Raw genomic sequence first — 24,277 nt, forward strand, 5'->3', positions numbered from 1 at the left:
ATGTGAAGGCTAGACATGGAGCTTCCTATTTCATTACATTTAGTGATGATTTCTCTAGGTTCGGTCATGTGTATTTGATTTCTCACAAATCTGAAGCATTAGATTGTTTCATTCGTTATATGAACGAAGTTGAGAATCAAACGGAACGTAAAGTTAAGGCTTTACGCACTGACCGTGGAGGGGAGTATTTGTCTGATATGTTCAAGACAATATGTAATGATAGAGGGATTATTAGACAGTTGACAATCCCTGGAACTCCACAGCAAAATGGGGTAGCTGAAAGAAGAAATAGGACTCTTCTTGAAATGGTTAGGTTTATGATAGCGCAAGCTAATTTGCCAATCTCCTATTGGGGAGATGCATTATTAACTGCAGCCTATATACTTAACAAAGTGCCTTCAAAGTCAGTTCCATCTACCTCATATGAACGTTGGACAGGCAGAAAACCAGATTTGAGTAATCTGAGACCCTGGGGGTCAGCTGCTTATGTTCATGATAGTTCTCACAAGTATGGAAAACTAGGGCCTAGAGGTAAGAAATGCATCTTTATAAGATATCATGAGACCTCCAAAGGTTATGTTTTCATAGGTGAACAACTAGATGGAACTATCTCCGAAATAGACTCGAGAGATGCGACTTGTCTCGAAACAGAGTTCCCAATCAGAGGTGATGTTGATAAAAAATGTTCCTCTATTTGAGGAGGATGAGATATTATCAACGAGAGAGGTGTCAAAAGGGATACCTGAGTCTAGTCAACCGAGTGGGAGTGATATGCCGAGTCATGAGTTGACTTCTCAACAGCCCAACTTACGGAGAAGTGTTCGTAAGATCAAACCTAAGAAGAGGTTTGATATTGAGAATGAGGCATTGGTTACACTTCCAATTGACGATGACGAACCTCAATCCATTGAGGAAGCATTGGGATGTAGAGTTAGAGAAAAATAGAAAGCTGCAATGGTTGAAGAAATGGAGTCCATGATTCAAAATCATGTTTGGGACTTAGTCGATCTTCCTCCGGGCCAAAGGGCTATTGGGAATAAATGGATTCTCAAAATAAAGAGAAAAGCAGATGGATCGATTAACAGATACAAAGCTCGTTTAGTTGCAAAAGGATATATACCCAAATGGAGGGTATTGACTTTGAAGAGACATATTCTCCCGTAGTGAAATTTATATTAATAAGAGTTATTTTGACCTTTATGGCACATTATGACTTAGAATTACATCAAATGGATGTAAAAACCTCTTTCCTTAATGGTGATCTTGACGAAGAATTCTATATGGTTCAACCAAAAGGTTTCATTGCTGAAGGCCAAGAGCAGAAAGTATGTAAACTTAGAAAGTCTATATATGGGCTAAAGCAAGCATCAAGACAATGGAACATAAGATTTAACGAAGTCGTTTTATCTTATGGTTTCGAGATGATCAATGAGGATCATTGTATTTTCCTGAAAAGGGAAAAAGGAAAGTATGTCATTTTATCATTATATGTTGATGATATGCTGATAGCTGGAAATGATATAGGATATGTGAATGAAGTCAAGAAGTGGCTGTCATCACAATTTGATACAACAGATATGGGAGAAGCTGAATACATCTTAGGGGTGAAGATCATAAGAGATCGTTCTAAAAGACTTTTGGGTTTGTCACAAGAGTCTTATATAAATAAGATGTTACATCATTTCAGCATGTCTAATTGCAACATAGAACATACACCTATTGTGAAAGGTACTGTGTTGAGCAAGAGTATGTGTCCTAAAACTCCCGAGGAAATAGCTGAGATGAATAAAAAAACCATATGCCAGTGATATTCGTAGTTTGATGTACACTATGTTGTGTACACGTCCCGATATCAGCTATGTTGTGGCCTTGGTCAGTCGCTTCCAGTCAAACCCAGGACCGAGACACTGGAAGGCAGTAAAAAGGATATTCAGATATCTGAAGGTGACAACAGATTATTGTCTCTGTTTTCAAGGATCATATATGAGTCTGAAAGGTTATTCAGATGTAGATTGGGCTGGAGACCTGGATGATAGAAAATCCACATCAGGCTATGCATTCTTGCTGAATGGTGGCGCCATCTCCTGGAACAACAAGAAATAAGCTTGTGTAGCTTTGTCGACTATGGAAGCTGAATATGTGGCATGTTCAGCAGCTGTGTAAGAAGCAGTCTGGTTGAGAAGGTTTCTGAAGCATCTGAAAATTGCTGAGGATAGTGGGAGTCCAGTAACTGTCTACTGTGACAGTCAAGCTGCAATAGCTTTTTCCAAGGATCCCAAATATCATAGTAAAGGCAAGCATATAGAAATTAAATATAATTTTGTAAGGGATATTGTGGCTAAAAGAAAAGTCATTCTTGAGTATGTTCCTACACGTGTTATGCTTGCAGATCCTTTTACTAAACCAATGACTAAAGAGTCATTTAAAGAACATGTAAAGTCTTTGGGACTTCATAGAATGTAACAATATTGAAATAACAATCAGACTTTGTGTTATGATTGTGTAATTTGCCATAATTTATTCAGTGTATATGTTGTATTTGTTACATTCATATAAGATCTTGGTGAGCATGTTGGCAGGTGGAGATTGGTCCACTCATATGGACAATCATCTCTGTTTGTTAAGTACAAATAGGGGTAAGACCGTTACTTATGAAACAGCTTACGTAGCTGAAATTATGAAATTAGAGACAGATTCATAAGTTAAGGTCATCTTGATAATTGTGTCAAGATGAGATCATTTATGTGTAAATAATGATATAAGTAAATGAACCCACCATTTACTAAACCTGTTGAAGGCCAGATTAGAATTCATATGTTGAATTCCGGATTAGACGTTAAGTATATCTAGATCAAAATCTGTACGATGTTAAATTTGAAGACAGCATGCGCTCTTTTTTTAGTAAAGAGAATAACATCATAGCATGTGATTCATACCACATGTGCTATTGCGACAATAAAGGTAGTAGGAGAATGAATCCCTGTTTCTCTACTTTGTGAGACCTTTGAGATTATATGTTAATCTCAATTTTTGCCTTAGTGACTATTTAGCTGTTTACTTGAAGTTTTAATCAGTTTCTGCTACTTTAGCGTGTATCCTATGACTATGGATGATTCGGTCTATGGAGCATAACTAGAAAAGTGACTGATTAAAATGAATTGATTCTAGCTAAAAAGGAAGATTAAATATATTTACATCTTTTGTTGTTATTCACTGGTCGACTCATTTCTGTTATGTACGGAAATGAATGTGAATATTGGATATGGAACATGCTCATGACATAATGGTCATTATAAGGGATTAGAGATGTTCATATCGATGTAAATGAAAATTATTTAATCTGGATAAATAGCAAGACATGGATATCTTCAAGATAATGGCTGTGTGTCACTTGAAGATTAGATGGATCCTGGATAAAGACTATGTGCCACCAGGAAAGTGGCTATGTGTCATAAAGAGTGTGTCTCTAATTTATTTGAGCAGCTAAATAAAGTGTAACAACTTTATTAGCATTGATTGCTCAAAGAGCGGCTAAGTCAAGGTGTAACAATCTTCTTAGCAACTATCGCTCAGTGTGGTTGCTGTCGCACGGACCATTTTCTCTAAGTATGGATTAAATGTTCTCATATGGTCTATGTGACCAAACTTTCTAATAGTCTATGTGACTTATTAAGTCTTTGTGACTTACCTGAATGAACTAGTCTTAGTAACTTACCTTGGACGAGTGGGAGATGTTGGAAATGGAGATAGTGGGGAACGTGACCCATGTTCCCCACTACTCATAATGGAAAAGGTCCAAGAAGAGGATCAGGGTGCGTTGGAGACGAGAGTAAGAGGAGAACATCCAAGGCGGCGGGATTTGGTTTGTGAAATTGCGGAGGGCTTTCCGATCCTGTGATCGCTCTTCCGATAGCGAGTTTCACCATTGCCGATTGCGGATCTGCGGGAGATCGCTGTAAGTTTTTACCGTATTTAATTAATTCGTCTATCATGCATTTAGAATATAGAATTTCTACACAAAGATCCATTCCTAAAGTGGTCAAGCACCTCATCCATTGCATTGATAGCACAAGTGCTCCTTGCCGCGGAGTGTGCAAATGAAACCCCCACCATGATCCATAGTTTCACAAGGGTACCCAATGAGTGAAGGTTGAAGAAGAAGGCCTTCCTATTCGATGTGTTGGGCACATGAGAGTCATCAAACACGTCCTAAATTCAGACACATAACATGTGACACCAATGTGGATCTACACCTTTTTCCAACTAGATGCGAGAAAGCCAACAACTATACGAGGTATAGGCACCAACTAACCTATGGCAAAAGAGGTTTAAGATAGCTTCTTTTTGTTTTTTTGTTAAGTCTTCTTAACATGTTACACTTGTTCCTCCTAATCATGTTCATAAAAGGTTGTTTTTGTTGGCGAAACAATCTTTTCATGTGGTCAAGTTTAATCAGGTTGTTTTAATGTATTCGGCAATAAGTAACTTAGGTTTTACTTGTGTTACTTATATGTATTAAGGGTGTAGGAGCTCACGATGGTAAAATGTGAATACGTTCGTTCCCAGCGTCCCCGTCAACCCGTCCCAGGGTCAACATGGAGGAGGTAAATCATGGACGGCTACTAGCCCTTGGAATAGTGACTAACACATAAGGGAGATATTTATCTCGGTTTCGTCGAGTGTCGAACCTCAGACTTCATGATAACAACACCTCATGCGCTAGCCACTAAATTTATCCGAAGGAACAAGGGTGTAGGAGCTCACCTTTTTAGAAGTGGTGGTTTATATGTAGTCCTTTTGCAATATGACACCATGCAATACATTTTTCTTATCATCCCGTATTACGCTACGACATGCTCCAATTAGTGTTTATTCCACTAGAACATGTTTAAGTGTTTATTCGATATTTAAAAGAATACTTTGCAAAAATATTCTTAATTGGATTTTACTAGGCATATGTTTAATTCAAGTGATTATCAATTAAAATGATGGTATGGTATAATTTTTCTTTTTACTAGGACTAATAAGTTGTATGTCGATTACTCTATCATTTGCATAAGATTACCGTATATATACAACTATACATATAACTCTTTTATAAATCAAACGGCAAGCATCATAGTATATTTGTTCTCTTGTAAAATGTAGTAACCCCAAGTTTAATAAGCAATTACACTTATATGTATGAGATCTCCATAAACATTAAGTAATATATCAAATTAATTCTTATGACTAGTCATGTTCAGTGAGTTGTTCCCAACAAAACCACTCATGTGTTGGTCTAGAGATCATCATATTTATAGATGGGAGGGAGATTGCCTGTTACTATCATATAACAAAAATATACATGCGTTAGTTACATGTTTTAGGATTATCTCGCATCTCTCTTGATTTATCACTATAGTAATGATGCTATTAAGATCCTTTGTAAAAATCTACTTGTTATATAAATTCAATAAAATAAGAGTTATTTTGTTATTCATAATGCACAATTATATTGTAGAATATTTTTTTTTTATAATTTAATTATCTTTAGGGAATCATAAGTATAATCTTAAGTATATACTCTCAAATAATGACTCAATGAATTGGTTGGTTCTCCATAAGAACTCTATAGTTAATTATACTCAATTTGAAGTAATTTTGGAATGAATAACCTTTCAATAGGTTCCTTTCGTTAGGGTCAAATTCTATTATGGACAAAATTGTGAGACCAATAGCATCCAATGTCTTTCAAAGGGAAGTATAATGTGTTACAAATGGAACCATTTCTACTGAAAAAGCATGTGTAGGCTGAAGAAGTCTGATATGGTTTTCTTCTAAAATGATACAATTTTAGTCATTAAATGATTTTAGTAATTTTTTAGTTAGAAGTCTTTAATTGTTCATTTCCTCTCTAAAACATCTAAAGACTCCACTTTAGACTCTCATAAACCAAAATAAAATGTTTCAAGTTATAAAAGAATTTTAACGTAAAAAACTTCTCAATGTATTTCTATCTCTCCATTTGCCACTTCTCACCTCCGGGGACACTAGAAAATAAGATGTTTTTGTTAACACTTGTTAAACCTAAATCTAAAGCTAATGCTCATTAGGTAAAAATTAAAAGGCTCACTTTATTATTGTTTTAGTTAAAAAGATTTTTTTTTTAAAGTCAAAATAATGCCCTAATATATTTCTCATACTTTTATTCTAGTATTGTTGTAGCAAATCCTGCTACACTATAGAGTAAAATTGCTCCAACTTAGTTAAAATTAAAAAAAAAATAAAAATTGTTCGAACTCATTAAAGTCACTCCAATTTGGATAAAATGGTTTTGCCATAGCTGTAAAATTGATTTTAATCAAGTTCAAGTGATTTTGATCCAGTTTGAGTATATATAGATAATTTAGGTGTTCAGGTTTGGTTTAATTAATATTGGAGGTAACTGATCAACTCCTCGTTTTTCTATCGAGTAAATTTGAAACACAACTTATACACACTCAGATGCCAATCGATGTTCAACAGATTCGAACTCTGATCTTGGTATTTGTCCTTTGAGTGCTTTTATCATACCACACTTATGGGGGTAAGTTTGAGCAATTTTGATTAGTTGGTAAGGAGTATCTTAATATATAACACTGCTCTATCTAATTTAATTTTATCAAATTAAAGTATTTTTATTATGATTATAGCTACTATAATATGCTCTATGTTGTAATTATGTCTATAGCTAAAACAAGGTGTAAGACCAGGACTGCTAGAATAATGTTAACAAGTTTGAACCATTTTAATTAGTAAATAATAATTTGATATAATCATATAAAAGGTAAAATTTATCATCCTAACGATTTTCACAATTGTTCAACACTATTAACGATTCCGACGACTGTTCAACACTATGAGGAAAGAGTAAATCAAGAAACTGACGTTAAACATCACATGGGTGTGATTTGACTTTTACTCAATTTTAAAATTATTATGTGATAACCAACTCAATTATGTCCTGAGATAAAAATAATTTGATATAAGAAAATAGAATGTATAGTAATTTTGATTAAATTGAATTGATTTACTTTGACACATTGTATTGACATATTGTACTATAGCTACTACATAAGTAGGTTGTAGTCACTTTGGGGTCAATTTTATGTGGATATAAAATATCTTATTTGATGTTTGACTTTCCTCGTGTAAAGGATCATTATGTTGGAGCAAAATATCTCTTGTAATATATTTGTCTGTATTTTATCGTGAGACTTACAATTGGGATGAATATTCTGTTAAAATCAAACTGAATCAAATCAGATTAATCAAAAATTGAATAAATCGATATTTTATAATCAATCGAATTATTCGAAATTTTAATAAAAATCGAATAAATTGAATTAATTAAATATTAATTAATTAGGTCAAAATCGAATTAATTGAATTAACTATTTTTTTTTATCAATGATAGATTTAATTAAAACTAAAATTGAAATTTTTTCAAGGAATATTTGAAAAAAAAATTCAATTTGATTTTGTGTATTTTGATTTGGCCAAATAAAAAAATTTAAAATTAAAACTGAATCGAATAAATTTAAAAAATTGATATTTTTTTAAAAAAGCCTGAATTATCAAAATAACTGAATCAAAATTTTAAATTAGATTGAATAAATATTCAGTTTAATCATTCCTACGGATAATACACAGCCATTTAGATTTAGGATAAGAGACGCAACCTTTTATTCTATTCAACTAAATTTATTTTTTAATAAAAAATATGATGGGATATTATTTTATTTTATTAAAAAACAAAAGTACCTTTTTGACGAAAGTAACAGTTCAGGCACTTTTTTTTTTTTTTTTGCCGCCCATAATCATTCTAAAATAAGAGGAATCCAATGCTAACGCTTTCCAAACACTTAATGAAGTGGCCGAACCAAGTGTAGCAGAAAAAGTAAGAGTTAGATCAATTCTTGGGGACAGCTTCACATGAATACCTTAATCAAGGCAAGCACAAAACTCTATCATTACACCAATTATTGTACCATAAGATTAATGCACTTGACACAAACAGTTCACCGAACTTCATGTTTGCCAACACAATGATTTAAGGCTCAACCAAGCAGAGTTGCTGAAGTATTATTAACTGTAATAAATACAACATTTTGAAGCAAAACAAAATAAAATAAAAATACCCACTTTTCAAGTTAGCATTTGAAAGGATTAGATAGTGGCACAGTAGCATTTGTCCCTATTTACTTTGGAGATGGACCAAAAGATAACAATGAAATGGAGTTCTAACCAAAGGGCACACAAACTCTTACATCAGACAGTGCCACATGCCATGCACTAACTGATACAATTGCTTGCTTTCAATCTCATGTGTCATAAAAGTTTTAAAGCAAAACTGAAAAATGCCATGAGTTTCTGAATTTTGAGTTCTAAGTAGACTCAGCTCCTTTTCAACATCAACAAAACCCTATTTTCTGTCACTATTGCAATCGTAGTTTGTTTGTTAGTCGTTTCCTATGAGAGGATAGTTTTGTGTGATTTCACTATAGTGAAATACAGTCTTTTGTTTCAGAAGAATGAAATGGTTTTTGCCCAAGGTTTTTGTAGAATATGATCATCATCATCTATGCTTCTGAATATTTCTAAAAGATTAATGCATATAAGCCATTAAGTGTCTTGTTTGATGAATTGTTCATCAAAATGAAACCAAATCAACTGAAAAGAAAGAAAGAAAGGTCTGAAGAGTTGCAAACAAGCTCATCCAAGAACACTGTCATCGAAGATCAGCAATTCATAACTTATTATATTAAACTGTTCTCGATTTTCAGATATCAGAAATAGAAGTCGAGTACTGGATCAGCAACACCAGATTGGATAGCAAATATGTAGTAGATATCAGTTACCACACAGGGGGAGACATTGCCTGAGTTGAGGTGCTGGAAGTAGAGGAGGAGGGATTAGAAGATGTCGAGGACCTCGAGAATTTGGCGGTTGCAGAGGGGGCAGCTGCCACGGCCGAGCCAGAGCTCGCGTGAGCAGGTGCGGCAGAAGGTGTGGCCGCAGGGGATAAAGGCAGCTCCTTTGTGCCTTACCATGCACACACAGCACATGTATGACATCGCCCCTCCGCCGCCGCTGTCCTCCTCGTCCTCCGCCGCCGTTGCCAACGGAGATAGCCCTTCCCTCCCGCTCCCGCCCCATTGACGGTCGGTCTGCTCCAGTAATGCCATCAGCGACACTCTGCCCGGCTCTTCCACCCCCTCCTCCTCCCCCTCTGCAACAGCGGAATCATCGGCGTTGTTTAGTTCGCTAGCTGTAAGTACTTCCGTTGGTGCCACCGCAGCGACGTCAGTGGGTTGTGGGTCAGCAAGGTCTGAGTTATAATTGGACTCCGAGGAGGCTGCGGCGGGAATGAGGTGGCCGGAATTATCGCGCACGGGATTCGAGCTTGATCGAAGCTGGCAGCGGGAGGAAGCACCGTCGCTATGGAGGAGGAAGTGGTCTCTCAGAGTCTTCCATTCGGCGGAACTGCTAGAGTTCCCGTCCTCCGCGACCCCATTCACCTCGTGCTCCTGCAGGATGATGTCGAGGAGCGTCCTTCCACCGTTGCCGTCGCCACCGTCAGCGGCGGAGTCTTCTTCCTTTTCGCATGTGACAACCGGCCCCACGATCAACGACTCGCGGAGGGAGAATCGCGTCTCTTCCTCCTCCCGAATCTTGAGGAGGTCTCCGAGTCTGGACGAGTCGTCGACCGACAACTGATCCGACAACGTCACGCTTCGCCGGAGCTCCCTACCTTCCATTCCAAGGTCCGATTTTTATCACAAAACCCGCAGATAAAATTCCTTCCTCCGGCGATCGACAGCACAATCTACAACAAATGAAAAAAAAACAGCGATGGAACTCAAAACACAAAATCGCCTCCTTGCCTATTCAGTCCAAGGGCGAAGATTTCCAGAGTCTACCGGGCGAATTCTTCTCGTCGAACACCAGGAAGAGGCTAAAAAGTCCCGCCTTTTCTCCTATCATCAACTAAAGAAAGCGACAGAGCCAGACATCAGCAAAGCAACGAATAGAGAAATAAAGGAGGAAAGAAGATCGAAGAAAGGCGGCAAAAGGGGGGGGGGGGATCAAATTCCACCTTTCGAATCGGCGACGAAGTCCTTCTCGACCTCCTCCTCCTCCTCCTCCTCCCCCTGGTGGCGCGCGTTTCTTCACGTCGCTATCTCATTGCCGATCACTGCGTCGCTGTAAAAGGCGCAGAGAGGGAGAGGGCGGAGACGTACGCGTGCGCCATCTCCTTCCCTTGATTGCGCTGCAGTTAGCGGTGGAGAAGGATCCGTAGACTTGTGGGAGACGGGGAAATAGCAAATGGTTCTTCTGCCTTTGACCGCAGTCCACACCGGGAATTAACTATATAACGGTGTCCCCGATTGTTACGCTACGCGTGTCGTTACAAGTAACGATTCGAGAACAAATCATTGCCGACGGCCGGTACGTGGTGGCCGATTTCGCTCGTAGCATGCCATACCGATACCTCTGGATCGGATCATGGCGTCTCACGTGCTCCTCCTGCGCCATATGATGTTCCAGCATTAAATTTAAAGGGAAAGTAATGAAAAGAAAAAACAAGGTTCTTTATGTTATTATCATTTAAAAATATATTTCATAAAGAAAGAATTAAAAAGAAAATTAAAAGAGGACCCTTTTTATCTTTATCTAAAAATTATCAAAATCACATCTCATCTATAATTTTGTATTTACAATTTCCTCTGCATTCCATCTTGAACCTATTTAATCAAAATAAAACATTGTTTTATCAAAATTATTACATATAAAATACTATTTTATTGAAATATTTCTCACTAACTTAGTCAAATTATTTACACGCCATCAAAATTATTATAGTAATTATTTTGATTAATTTAATAAAGAGCATTTTGATAATTTTAATCAAATTAAAATAATTTTATTTTATGTTATAGCAATTACATTTATAGTTGCTATAACTTTGCTGAAATAAAAGTATTTTTTTAATGAAAAATATATTAAATGTATTGTTTTGATTTTTATTTTAAAAAGGAATACCCTTTTAATTTCTATCCTATTTACAATGATATACCATGGATGGAAGTTGTAATATTTGTTGACCTCCAATAAAGTTTTTCTTTTGTTTGTTTTCTACCTAAACTTCCCTACAGATCCAATAGGCTTACTCACCAACTTGTATGTAATGTTATACCTTAAGGTATGCATAGAAGTAGGGCGAAACTAGGATATTGGTTCAGTATAGATATGATCACTCATGCTACTCGACGAGGTAACAATGTGATAGTCTCACGAGCGACTACTGCTCCACCAAGCAACAACGTGGCCGCATAAGGCAACGACAGGAGCATATCTAACCATTGTACAATTGATATAACAAGCGTAACTCATGGTGTTTGAGCAAGTGCCAAGATTGAGGCAGTCTATGACAATTTCTACACGGTCTTGTTTTCCAATTTTAAAAAAAATTTATTTCATTTTGTAATGTGAGCTATGGAGCTTAAGTTTTAGCCTTTTTAATTATTATTATCTTCTTTGGTTTTCCCTTCACAACGTGTAATTTATATTTTGTGGCCCAGTGTGGACAACTGTCCATGCTGGGCCAACATTGGCTCCACCCCAGTATAAAAGAAAGGTGGAGAGTCATTTTTTTTTATATAATTCAGGTATTTGGTCCTTGATAACCCAGATATTTGAGTCTTGGGCTCAATTAATCTTGGAGCTAGACGAGCGACCTTGCCCCTGGTTTACCCACCAGGTAAATCTGAAAGCGCAAGCGTGCCTTTGTTTAACAATCTGTTGGTGCAGGGAGCACCAGATGATTGAATTTGTGTTTTGATAATGACAAAGTGTTCAAAGTTAAGTTGTTTTATGATCTAACAAGTTGAACTAAGTATGCAGGAAAGTCCTAAGTGAGCTTAGGCAAAGGAAAGTCCTAGTTGTAGTTAGACAATGAAGTCCTGGTCCAGGAGACTGTGCAAAGTCTTAGCGGGTCAAAGACTTTGGGCAAAATCCTAGAGTCAAGGACTCTAAGTGAAAATCCTGGGAGGCGCGGACACTAGGTGGAAGACTGGACAGGTCATGGATCGAACGTTCAGCATGAAGTCCTGAAGTCTCGAATGCTGAGAAAAAGTCCAGACGGTCTGGAGGACTGTTCTGGCAAAAGATAATTTCTTTTGAGAGGAGTAGGTGAGGACACATTCCCCGAAGAGAGAATAATAGGTGTTGGTCCGACCTAGAGTTTTGGCGAAACTCAAAGTTAGGACCGAACAGTTCGAAGACTGTCAAATCTTGTCATTCTTTACATATTATTTTCTTGAATTAACTCTTTTTTTATGAAAGAGAAGTGTGAACAAAGGGAGTTCGGGCGACCAGAAGGAATTCAAGCACCTGGAGCTAGTCCGGGCGGGTGCCGCAGGCACCCAGGCGGTCTGGGCGCCCGGAGCTGGTCCGGGCGCTTGGGCTAGAAAAGTTATCCCGAAGTTGAGTTGGAGCGCGACGACTGGCCGAACTCATGTCAACGATCTAGGCACCTAGAGGGGTTTCAAGCGCCCGGAATGGGATATAAAAAGAGGCTTCAACCAATGGCTCAACAACATCAATCCAAAGAAGTTCTTCTCTTGTGCGCTGCTCAAAAAAGGCTTCCAGACGCCCAAAAGCTGCTCTAACGACGACTACGTTAAAGATTTCATTATCCAAAGTTGTTGATATTTTTATTGTTCAAATTACTTGTAATCATTCGAAACTATATTTGTATTCTTTGATTAATTAGTGGTTGTCCAATGAAAGCACTATCATGTACAAGCCTTGGAGTAGGAGTCATTACAGGCTCTGAACCAAGTAAATCATGGATTTGTTAGTATTGACTTTTCGTCTCTTTATTTATTCTGCTACGTTTTCTGTAAAGTTTTTAACGAACGTGAAAGTCATGAGCGCTATTCACTCCCCTCTAGCGTGTCTCTATCTTATACAACCAACGTTCTAAATTTTTCATCCCATTATAGGAAAATGTCATACAATGCAATATAGTTGGGATTCGAATCATGGGTGCTTGGGTAGTCTATTAAACATCTTGCCGCTACACCATGTTCAGGGAGCCATAACTCTTATGAAGCTACAATGGAGTTTAAACTAGTAAAGATCATTTTGAGGAGGCCTCCTTTGCAATTGGGCTCCGAGGGGATATAGATTTGTCCTTGGATAAGTTTCATCTTGTTAACTTGCAAATTTTTCCTTTTTTAGAGATTGATATCTTAGTAATTATGAGTGACAACTCCTTGGATTTTAAAAAAATGATAGAAGCATAAAGCACTCACGTAGCCTTTGAATATTTTAATGTAAATTTTAGATTGTTGGAGGTTCAGAAGACCTCAAGCCTTTAAATATTATTTATTATAAATTTGCCTTTGAATATTATTTATTATGAAACAAATTTATATTAAATTTTTCCTATGTTTGAATTTTCAGAATCTCTTTCGACGAGGTGATCGCAGACGGAGAGCTCAGCATACAACACCTACAGACACTATATCTATGCCCCCACCTAATCAGGCAGGCACTGCAGAACTGTCGCATACACCTTCAACAATACCTTTCTGTACACCATCACCTTCCCCTTCCCCTTCGGTAGTACCTTCGCCGATCGAGTCCCCGGTAACCTCTTCCATTCCTTTCCGATATTCGATTGCTGAGAGGCCAGACACTCGAGAGTCTATAGCCCCTTGTGTAGATTCATAAGTAAAATCAAAATATTTTATTTTTTCAACTTTCATAATTATTTAACATTTTTTTTGTAAATTATAATAGGTTTGATAATATTCTATCCATGTTATTCATGAGATTAATAGAATTGTGAATAACCATTGGAGAGAGGGCTCGATGAGTTATATTAGCACTCCAGCACCGACTAGAGAGTTATGGTGGAGTGAATTTAGGGTATATCTTATTTGTTTTATATCTTAAATGAAAGTAAATATATAAATAATTATTATTTTTTTCTATTACAACGATCATTCACTTGGGACATGAGTGATGAGATGGAAATAAGAAGGATTTTCATGAAAAAAATGTGGCGATCACATTCGCCATATACTCAATCATGCGAAGTCAAAGGGGAAAAAATGTTGGTGCAATCGACCTTTAGGGTTTCGATATTTGACAATATGACAAAGGGTTGACCCAAATAGGGCTTGACGTTTGGGAGAGAGAAGTCTAGTCAGGACTAGATGATTAGAAAAGGTAAGTTTTAACCAAAGGTTGGGCAAGGTGGAAGTCCCGGTGAGTGAAGTCGGGCCCTGGTGAGTGAAGCTAGGTGGTGGAAGTCCCGGTGAGTGAAGGCGGACTCTAGTGAGTGAAGCTAGGTGGGGGAAGTCTTGGTGAGTGAAACCAGTCCCTAGTGAGTGAAGCTAAGTGGAGGAAGTCCTAGTGAGTGAAGCCAGACAATGAAAGTCCTAGTAAGTGAAGCTAGACAACCCTAGGGAGGTAACCCTATGTTTACTGTACTATTTTTATCTACTGTGCTAACTCAGTGTTGCTAGGTCGACGGGCTGACCGGATAGCTGGCACGAAGTCCAGACGGGTCGACGGGTTGACCGGACGTCTGACAGGTAAGTAAAGGTAAGTCACTGGAGGGGAGTGACTATGAGGACGCGTTTTCGGGAAGGGAACTTAGGTGTCAATCCAACTTAGAATCATTTCGAAACTCTAAGTTGAGATCTTGACTAGATTCCGGTCTTGGCGAGACAGAATCTAATTACTACTTGTTCCTTATATAAATTATGCTAACACTTTGTTTTGCAGGGTTGTATAATTTGCATTCCGCCTCAGACTAACGTTTTCTTACAGGTAGCTGGAAAATGGAGGTTCGGGCGCCTGAAAGGGATCCGAGCGCCCGGACGGTCTGGGCACCTAGAAGGGATTCGAGTGCCCGGAATGCAAACTTTATCCCCATCGTGCGTCGCCACATGGAGCTCTATGGCTGGCTGGGCTACGTCACACTCCAGGCACCCAGAAGGGATCCGGGTGCCCGAAGCCTCCTATATAAGGAGGATGCACCCTGGAGCAAAGAATAATTCACGACAACGTCTTCTAACGCTTGTTCTGCTATGTTGTGCTCCTGCTGTGAAGTTTCTCCGACAACGTGTTGCCTTTCTTCTTCATTCCTTATTGTTGTCGGTATTTCTACTTTAAAAGCATTTGTAATTTCACTTGTAATCACATTTTTCGAACTACTAGTGGATTGCCTAACGAAAGCACTCGATGAGTGCGAACCTTAGAGTAGGAGTCGACGAAGGATCCGAACCAAGTAAAAAATTACTTGTGTTAGCATTGGTCTATTTTCGATTTTATCTTTCCGCTGTGTGCTCTGTTTTCTACTCGAATTTCTAAATCGCTATTCACCCCCTCTCTCCACCCCCCCCCCCTTTTAGCGAATTATTGGATCCAACAAAAACCATTCATCACTGAGGAAAACTAGATAATGATTACCAATAATTGGAAAATTGAGGAGTTTAAAACAAGAAGTCACCAGAATAAAACAAATCAATCTTTTAATTCTAGAGACATGTCTGCTACATATGCAGGAGGATCTATCAATATTGATGAGTATAAACACATATTGGTAATTTTTTAATACTCCCATTATTTTCTTAATCTATTTGACACTATTTAATTATTTTTAATCATCTTTTTTTAATCCAAAGAACTAGGAAAGGAGCCTACATTTATATAAACTTTTACCCGCACTTTTCAGAAAAAAAGATAAGACTTGGAGCGGGATAGAGCTAGAACAATCAAGGTTTGAATAAATTTTGGATCTAAATTTATAACTTAGATTCTATTATTAATATACCCACTATAACTTTATAGTCTTGCGTTCCTAAATTAATGTTATTATAATTATAATTCATTTTTTATTACAATACAGGAGAAATATGATGAACTAGAGGCAGCACAGAGATGTTCTAGTTCTACTAGTCCAGATATAGAGGGGTTTGAGCTATCTGTTGGTGCTGATATAAATTTATGGCTTCAGGAGAGTGGAGGGTCAAAAAAGGAGGAAAGATATTTAGAATGGGTTCTTTAAGCAGAACCCATAGGGTGCATTTAGTTGGGGGTTATTCTGGATAACCTTGGTTATCCATCCAAGGTTATCAATAAAAACTCTGATTTTAAGTAATTGATAATTCCCAAGTAATGTTCTATGTCTGACATGTCAGCAAAAAGCGCATGCAACCAGGAATCGAAAAACCTCGGAAAACTGAGGTTTTTCTTGATTCCGGAGTTAACGAATTTTTTTTACCCAAAATACCCTCGGATAAGATAAAAATGTGACAAAAAAGAAAAACATAAAGAAAAAAATAGAAAAATATAAAAAATAAAATTTAAAAAAAACATAAAAATAAAAAAACTATAAAAAATAATTAAAAAATAAAAAATTGTAAAAAAACTTTAAAAATAGAAAAATATTAAAAAATAGAAAAACATAAAAAAAATGAGAAAAAAAACCATAAAAAATTTAAAAACATTAAAAACATTAAAAAAATAAAAAACGTAAAAAATTTAAAAAGTAAAAAATAATAAAAAAAACGTTAAAACATAAAAATTAAAAAATTGTAAAAAACAAAAAAACCGTAAAAAAATAAAAAATAAAAAAAATAAAAAAATAAAAAAACAAAAAAATGTAAAAAAATTAAAAATAAAAAAAACTTTAAAAAATAAAAAAAATGTAAAAACATAAAAAAAAACAAAAAACCGTAAAAAAATAAAAAACTTAAAAAAATAATAATAAAAAAATTTAAAAAACTTTAAAACATAAAAAAATGGGAAAAAAATAAAAAACATAAAAAAACAAACAAAATAAAAAAATAAAAAATATATATATAAATAAAGAAAAACGTGAAAAAGAAAAGGTAAAAAAACGTAGAGTTAAATATAGTTGGTTTTGTAACTGAGGATAATATAGTAAAATATTAAATTAGATTATTCATTAAAGCTTTCAAACAAACAAGTTTTTGTTGCATTACCTAGATTGAACCAAACAATATTTGGTTATGTTTTATTCCCCATAACCTTGGTTATGTGATTACCTGATAATCACATAATCAAGGTTATACATGATAACTTGAACCAAACGCACTCATAGAGTTGGTCATATATCTTCTTCCTCCTCACAAACCCAGCAGATGAATCACTTGACTGAAGAGGTTTCACAGTTGAAGGAGATTTTAAATGAAAGAGATGAAGAACTGAGACAAATGCGCCTAAATCAGGAATTGATTTTGCGGCATTTTCAGTTAATTTCTACTCCAAGTCAGAATCCTCCCGGTGATAGTGATGGTGATCATGATGATGGCGATGGTGATGAATCTTAGTTAATTTATGGTAAGTTTTATATTAGAATTTTTTTAGCATGTATTGTGATAGTTCCTTTTATATTTTTATTTTACCTTACTTTGCATGTTATGCCATGTTTTATATTTTTAATTTGTCTAATACTAATCTATGCAAATTTAGCTATATATGTTTCAATACTTTTATTATGTCATAAACATTTGATACATGTATTTTTTATTACATGATTTATACATTTTTATTATGCTTAATTACAAGTTTTATTTCATGTATGTTTCATGTAAATAAGGATAAATGATATTTTTTTACTATCTAAGTTTTTGATATATTATGATAATCATGTATTAGGATACATCATATCCAAACATTGATAATTCATATAGTGTGTCACAAAAACTAGATAATAGAATCATATGCATTCAATATTGAAATCCTTAGGTAAGAGAATATCTGTACTATCAAATAGATCAATTGGATGAATTATTTTAAAAACATGACATAGCATGATGATACGACGAGGACACAGTTGATTTGGACAAGACGTTTCACAGAAGAATATATAGGCGTATAAGAAAAAAAGATCTTCTGTAGTTACATTTTTTAACCTTGGATTACAATAGTAGATTTTCTTATTTTTGTTGGTATGAACTGATGATATTGCTGTATTAATGGTGTAAAAATCATTTTATGTTAAAATTCTGCAATCCAACTATTTTGCTTCCTCTAGATTTATTTGCTTAATCTTTCTTGGATTCTTGCTTCTTCTAGGTATGAAACTCCACTATTTATGTTGAAGTTCACCTTGATCATTTAATGGTTAGTGGGTTTTGTGCAAAGTTGAAGCTCACCTCAAAGAGATGAAAGAAAAGGAATTGGGATAATTGAAGCAAACTTATTTCCCACTTTGATTGATTTTTTTACCCCTCTATGATCTTTAAGAAAATGATCAAGATTTCCTTGTAGCCATTAGGAACCACAAGGAAATATAAAGAATGAGAAAAGCAAAGATAAAGGCAAAGGGGCATGACATTGAAAAGTTAGTTGCATAAGTTTTAGATGTTTTATTTCAATATGATATCATTGATATGTTTTAGATATATATATATTTTTTGTTATAAATGTTAGTTATTATTTATTTGTAATTTGACCAAGGAAAAGAAGAACGAAGAACGGAAGAAGGCGCATGAAGCTCCCGAAGCATGACGATTAATATTTTATTTTATGCTTTAGATGCTTTGAGGTATTTGTTATTTGGATTATGAGTTGTTGAACCAAACTAGTTCTTGTTTTGATGTGTAAATATGATGTGTGTTGAGTTGACATATTTGAATGTTAGATATGGGATGTGTAGTTTTTGTTATTTTTTGGATGTGTAGTTCTTGTTGTTTGGATGTGTATAAATATGATGTGTGTTGAGATTTAGCTAATATATTTTAAATTTGGATATAGGAATGAAAAGAGATTTATAGTTCAGATTATGTAATGATGTATTTGATATGTAAATAGGATAAAGAAAATAAAAATGTAGAGAAGTTGTGATTTTTTTTTGTTTTGGGACAAACTAGGAAAGACGAATTTGGGTTTGTCTCAAATTTAAGACGAATTTGGGTTCGTCCCGAATTAGGGACGAATTCGGGTTCATCCTGAATTTGGTATGAACCTTGGGATGAATTTGGGTTCATCCCAAAATCCCACACTGTGTTAATCTCAAATTAAGAACGAATTGATTCGTCCCGAATTTGGGACAAACCAAAATTCGTCTCCAAATTTGGGACGAATTTGGGTTTGTCCCAAAATCTGGGTTTACCCTAAATTCCCAAAGTTCATCCCAAATTAGGGACGGATTTTGGTTCGTCCCAAATTTGGGACGAATCTAGTTCGCCCCGAATTTGGGACGAACCAAATTCGTCCGTAATTTGGGACGAACCTTGAGAATTCGGGGTAAACCTGGATTTTGGGACGAATCAAAATTTGTCTCAAATTCGGGACGAAAATCTATTTTCGTCCCAAATTTAAAGACTATAAGGTGTATATTTGTAATAAAATTTGTGACGAAAATTATAGTTCACCGTAAAATTTGGGACGAATTATTTTTTTCATTGTAAAATTTAGCAACGATTGATTTACGATAAATATATTTTAGTCGTAAAATTCATCGCAAAAAAAATTGCGATGAAATTTTTTAAAAAATTCATCCCTAAATTCACCCTTAAAATCGTGTTTTTTTTTTTTTTTTTTTTGGTAATGTTTGTTAATTACAATCATTTTAATGGTCGAGCCTTCACCTAAGTTAAGAACTACCCACTCCCGGTCACATATCTCTTAACTCACCAAGAGTTTTTCCTTAGCTCTCCCCACGTGCTATCTTTCACCTACATAGTTAGCCTTCTTCATGTGATGTCTAATACTATCCTTCTCCGATCTCCACAAACCTTGAGTCATCGAGTCATCAACGACTTTGGTCATGCCACGTCTCCATTTGTATTTCGATCAAGTCTTGCATGAGTGCATACACATAAGCATTGTGTCACTATGGTTTTGAGCAAGGGACTTCTCGTGAAGTTGTTCAAACTTCACGGACATCATCTTTTGGTACAATGATACCAAATGGTCAAATTCAAGTAGATTGTTTCGATGTGTTCAAAAATGATATAATAGATTGACGGCCCTAGCAAGGGGCAAAGAATGAGGTGGGCACAGAGTGTGGCACATGGAGCACCTAAGGAACTAAAGTCCTCGCAATTCATATTTAGATTGATCATTAATTGACACTTCTTTCTCGTTGGCGTGCTTGAGCTGTTAACCTCTCCGGCTTAAGTATAAGTTGGAGGTATCAATCTATTAACTTGTGCCAGATTATGTTTTTATATTTATATCTTTATGTATGACAAACAACACAATAAACATATGATAGAGAACATTCACTTCAATATATATTAGTTTAGGTGACCATTTTTTTCTTTGTTGTTCACTGACAATATTGCAGACTTACAAGGACCAGCACATGCATGTATTCTTTTAGTTCAAACCTAAATGGATGCCACAGTATTTTTGGTCTCTTCAGCAGTAGATAAAAGAACGGATGAAAATCTAAAACCTAGTCATATTTCTTCTCACATGTAAATAAGTTTCTAAATAAATCAAACGTTGGTGTTCGACTTATAATCATTTAATATATACCAGATTAAGATTAATTAAATGAATGACTTTAAATAATTAATTAAATTAAATGACATCTTCAATTTATTAATGTTCATAGATAAAATTTTTAAATTATTTGTAAAAATTATCAATAAAACTCTTGTCTTGTAAATAGACAAACAAACTTTCAAAACGAACATATAAATTTATAATATCAATCTCACTAACAAACCAAATAAATTTAAAAATATAAAAGTTTTAAGCAACCAAATAAACTCGAATTGAGAGCTAATCTAAACAACACCAAATTTAAGTTTATAAAAAAAAATCAAGTTAAACTTAAACAACTATTTCAATTATTCAGTTCATTTTAAGTTTAATTTGACTTAGCTCAATTACTTTATCAAACAAGTTTGAACAACACAAAATATTTAGATGAACTTAGACTCGTTACAGCCCTACCCTAGATGCATGATGTAAGCAACCTTTTTTCACCCTCTTATCACATGAATTACACTTTCATAGTCATTCATTTAACCATCCAAAAGAAAACCCAAATCTTCTCAATCAAATCCTCCATGGAAAACTAATACTTCACACAGGCTCTAAACTACATGAATGAGCTAACAAGAACAGCAGGAGTACTCTGAATAAGATCTACAATACTAATTGCTGCAAAACTTGTGATTCCAGTAAGTCTGTGCCTGACAAGATCACCTGTGACACACACATTGATAACGATAGGCACTGTTCATGGGGTCACTGGCGTCGACAGGGATCTGCTCGGCGCTGCACTTGAATCGGCAACCTCTACATTCATTATAAGTGCAGATTGGAGCCATGGAGCCTATCAACTCCCCACTAGTCATGCCACCACTGGCCATCTCTACCTGAGCAAACAATCAATAGATAAGAAGCTAAGTGTGTGCTCAAACGAGAGCATGCATTGAGGAGTAGAAATTGACCTTATGCAGTGGAAGAAGGCTTGAGTGATCAGTAGTAACTCGTCCTTCGAAGCCTGTGAGGTGGCTAAAGGGGGAGAGGAGGAAGTAGAAGAGGAGGAAGGAGGTGGAAGCCATTGCCATGGACTCTCCTGTTGAGTTGAAGAAGTTGGAAGGGATGGGAAAGAAGAAGAGGTGGAATGGAGATAAAAGAAAGGGGCCTGGGCTGTAGGATGTTCCCATGCATGCAACCAAAGAATTTGAGGTCCCCCACTGGATGTAATGTTGCATTCACAGTTGATGACAAAGTTGAATGTCAATTATTAGGATGCACTCTTTGCTAGCTGCTGCACGCTTGAATGATTTCTTTTTCTCTGGATTTCACATTTGTTGTTTGCCTCTTGTCCATTTATATATATATCTTGTTAATTATCTGTTCATTAGTTTCTTCTATTTTTCATTTGGATTTTCTCTCCCTCTAGTCTTGGGTTTGGGTGGGTGAGAGGACCTAATTAATCATGGTATATATAAATTAATGTAGCGTCTCATGTGACCCTTACAATTAGTTGGGGGTAGTAAGTTAATTTATAATTTCAATATATAATTCTTTTAAAAAATTATTTTTCTTTGTCTCTATATATTCACTTGGATGGTGTCTAGTTGAAGGGAAGTGAAGTGTAGATGTTGCATAGGAAGAATTTATTAGGATTGTACATGAATGAATTGAACGTTCATCAACAAATTTGATGTGCAGTGTTAGATAATTATCAAATGTAATTGGCCTTAAAAAATAAAGAAAAAATGAAATTAAGACTAAAATAACTTTATGCAATTGAAGTTATTAATTGGATGTGATTCATCTCTATCATAACAGATGCGAATAATAATAATAATAATTTTTATAATTGATGTAGGATGGAGGTATAAAATAAAGAAGTTATTTATAAATATAATAATGATCTAAGTATTTTCATATAGAAAGGAAAGTAGAGAAAAATTAATATATGTGACTTTTTATGTAAAACATATAACAATATAAATATAATAAACATATTTATTATATGTGGTGTCTACATTAAGAAATCTATGTTCTCCGGCTACTGTACAATGGTAAAGTGAACTACCAGACATTCATAATTTCATTCTCAGTTATAGTACATTGTAAAATTATTTTCCTCAAGTGGTAAGTGGGAACATAATTCATTCTCAAGTGGCAAGTGGAAAGATAATTCTAAAACACTCGCTATCATAGCGACGAATTATTCACACTTTTTTTTATTTATCTTGATAATTAATAGACAACTGGTTTGGATTAGTTGATTAGAAGAGCTCGGATTACTAAATAAATTAAGAAAATTAAAATCCTTAAACTAAATATATTTTATTTTTCAAAAGGTGACATATATGTGTTTGATTGAATATTTTTTATTTTCTTAATAATATGAGACATTTAATTTTTGAAAGTATATTGTAATATTAGCCAATGGTGTATTAAATATATTCTAATATTATATGAATCTGTATGTCTTGTTTGTAATAATTCCTATTCATTCGCAAACTTCTTCTATTATTAGTGTATTTAATAGTTTGAACTTTTCTGAATAGGAATAATAATTTTCTTAGAATCTAATAAAAAATTTAATATTCGACCTAAATGAAAGAGGATATGGATCGAAAGAACTATCAATATCTTATATCTACCTAAATACTTGATTAAATAATATATATAATATGCTTTTGTTGAACAATGTTAGTTGGATGAAAATAAAAAATATTAGTATTGAAAATATCTGATCTTTTAATGGATATATGGATATGAGTATAGAAATGGATATCCGATATCCGACGGATATAAGGATGGAGGATATGAAATCTGTTCCAAGTCCAACCCATTATCATCCTTACTCTAAATGGAGTGAGCAAATCAATTTTTATTTAGGTGTCTTGGATCTTAATTTGACACTTCTAAAAGAAAAGCACATTGTTATTACTAATTCAAGCATATGAACAAGAGAAGTTCAAATATAAAACATGAGAATGGTTTAATAGATTAAGTCTTATGTTTATGTGAATGACTATTGTAAACAACATTAAAACTATCATTCCATAAATAGAAATACAAAGGAATATTTAAAGTTCGTGGAAGATCACTTTCATTCTACTGATAAGTCACTCGTTGGTATATTAATGACACAACTCATGATCATGAAGTTTGATGGATCACAGAGTATGCAAGAATATACCATTGAGATGACTAATATTGTAGCAAGATTAAAGGCCTTAGGAATAATAGGGGATGACTCTTTCTTGATTTAGTTTATTCTGAACTTACTATCTCATGAATATGGTGTCTTTCAAATTAAATATAACACTATTAAGGAAAAAAAAATGGAATGTTAATGAATTGATAAATAGGCTTATTCAAGAGGAAAATAGGCTTAAGAATTTGTGAAGACATTTCATTAACCTTGAATAGAGGAGCTGGTAAAATACTAAAAGTAAAAGCTAAAAGTTTTTTTTTTTTTTTAAAAGACATATTAAAGCTCCTCAGATGGATAAGAAGGAACATAATAATAAGTTTTATTTTTATAAGAAAGGACACTATCAAGAGGATTTTTCTAAATGCAAAATTTGGTTTGTAAAGAAAGGTATATTAACAACTTATTTTTTGTTTTGAATTAAAGATTGATGTTCCTCATAATACTTAGTGGTTTGATGTTGGTGCTATGACTCATGTATCCAAAATGATGCAGAGATTGCCCCTAAGGTACAGTGCAACAATACAACACTTTCACAATTAATCAGATATTCATGGG

General features: G+C 34.9%; 2 protein-coding genes across 2 annotated transcripts; both read right to left on the reverse strand.

The window, feature by feature from the left end:
• Nucleotides 1-8,739: 8,739 nt before the first annotated feature.
• LOC122020749 lies at nucleotides 8,740-10,393 on the reverse strand. Its single transcript, XM_042578771.1, has 3 exons — nucleotides 10,121-10,393; nucleotides 9,945-10,011; nucleotides 8,740-9,850 (listed from the first exon to the last, which is right to left on the reverse strand). The coding sequence occupies exon 3, from the start codon at nucleotides 9,780-9,782 to the stop codon at nucleotides 8,937-8,939; it is 846 nt and encodes a 281-aa protein (XP_042434705.1). The 5' UTR covers nucleotides 9,783-9,850; nucleotides 9,945-10,011; nucleotides 10,121-10,393; the 3' UTR covers nucleotides 8,740-8,936.
• Nucleotides 10,394-20,919: 10,526 nt separating this feature from the next.
• On the reverse strand, nucleotides 20,920-22,319 carry LOC122021178 (EPIDERMAL PATTERNING FACTOR-like protein 9). Its single transcript, XM_042579257.1, has 2 exons — nucleotides 21,486-22,319; nucleotides 20,920-21,410 (listed from the first exon to the last, which is right to left on the reverse strand). Exons 1-2 carry the CDS (start codon nucleotides 21,750-21,752, stop codon nucleotides 21,234-21,236), a joined length of 444 nt encoding a protein of 147 aa, XP_042435191.1. The 5' UTR covers nucleotides 21,753-22,319; the 3' UTR covers nucleotides 20,920-21,233.
• Nucleotides 22,320-24,277: the final 1,958 nt, after the last annotated feature.

This window comes from Zingiber officinale, chromosome 9A, assembly GCF_018446385.1.
Source record: "Zingiber officinale cultivar Zhangliang chromosome 9A, Zo_v1.1, whole genome shotgun sequence".
NCBI lineage: Eukaryota > Viridiplantae > Streptophyta > Magnoliopsida > Zingiberales > Zingiberaceae > Zingiber > Zingiber officinale.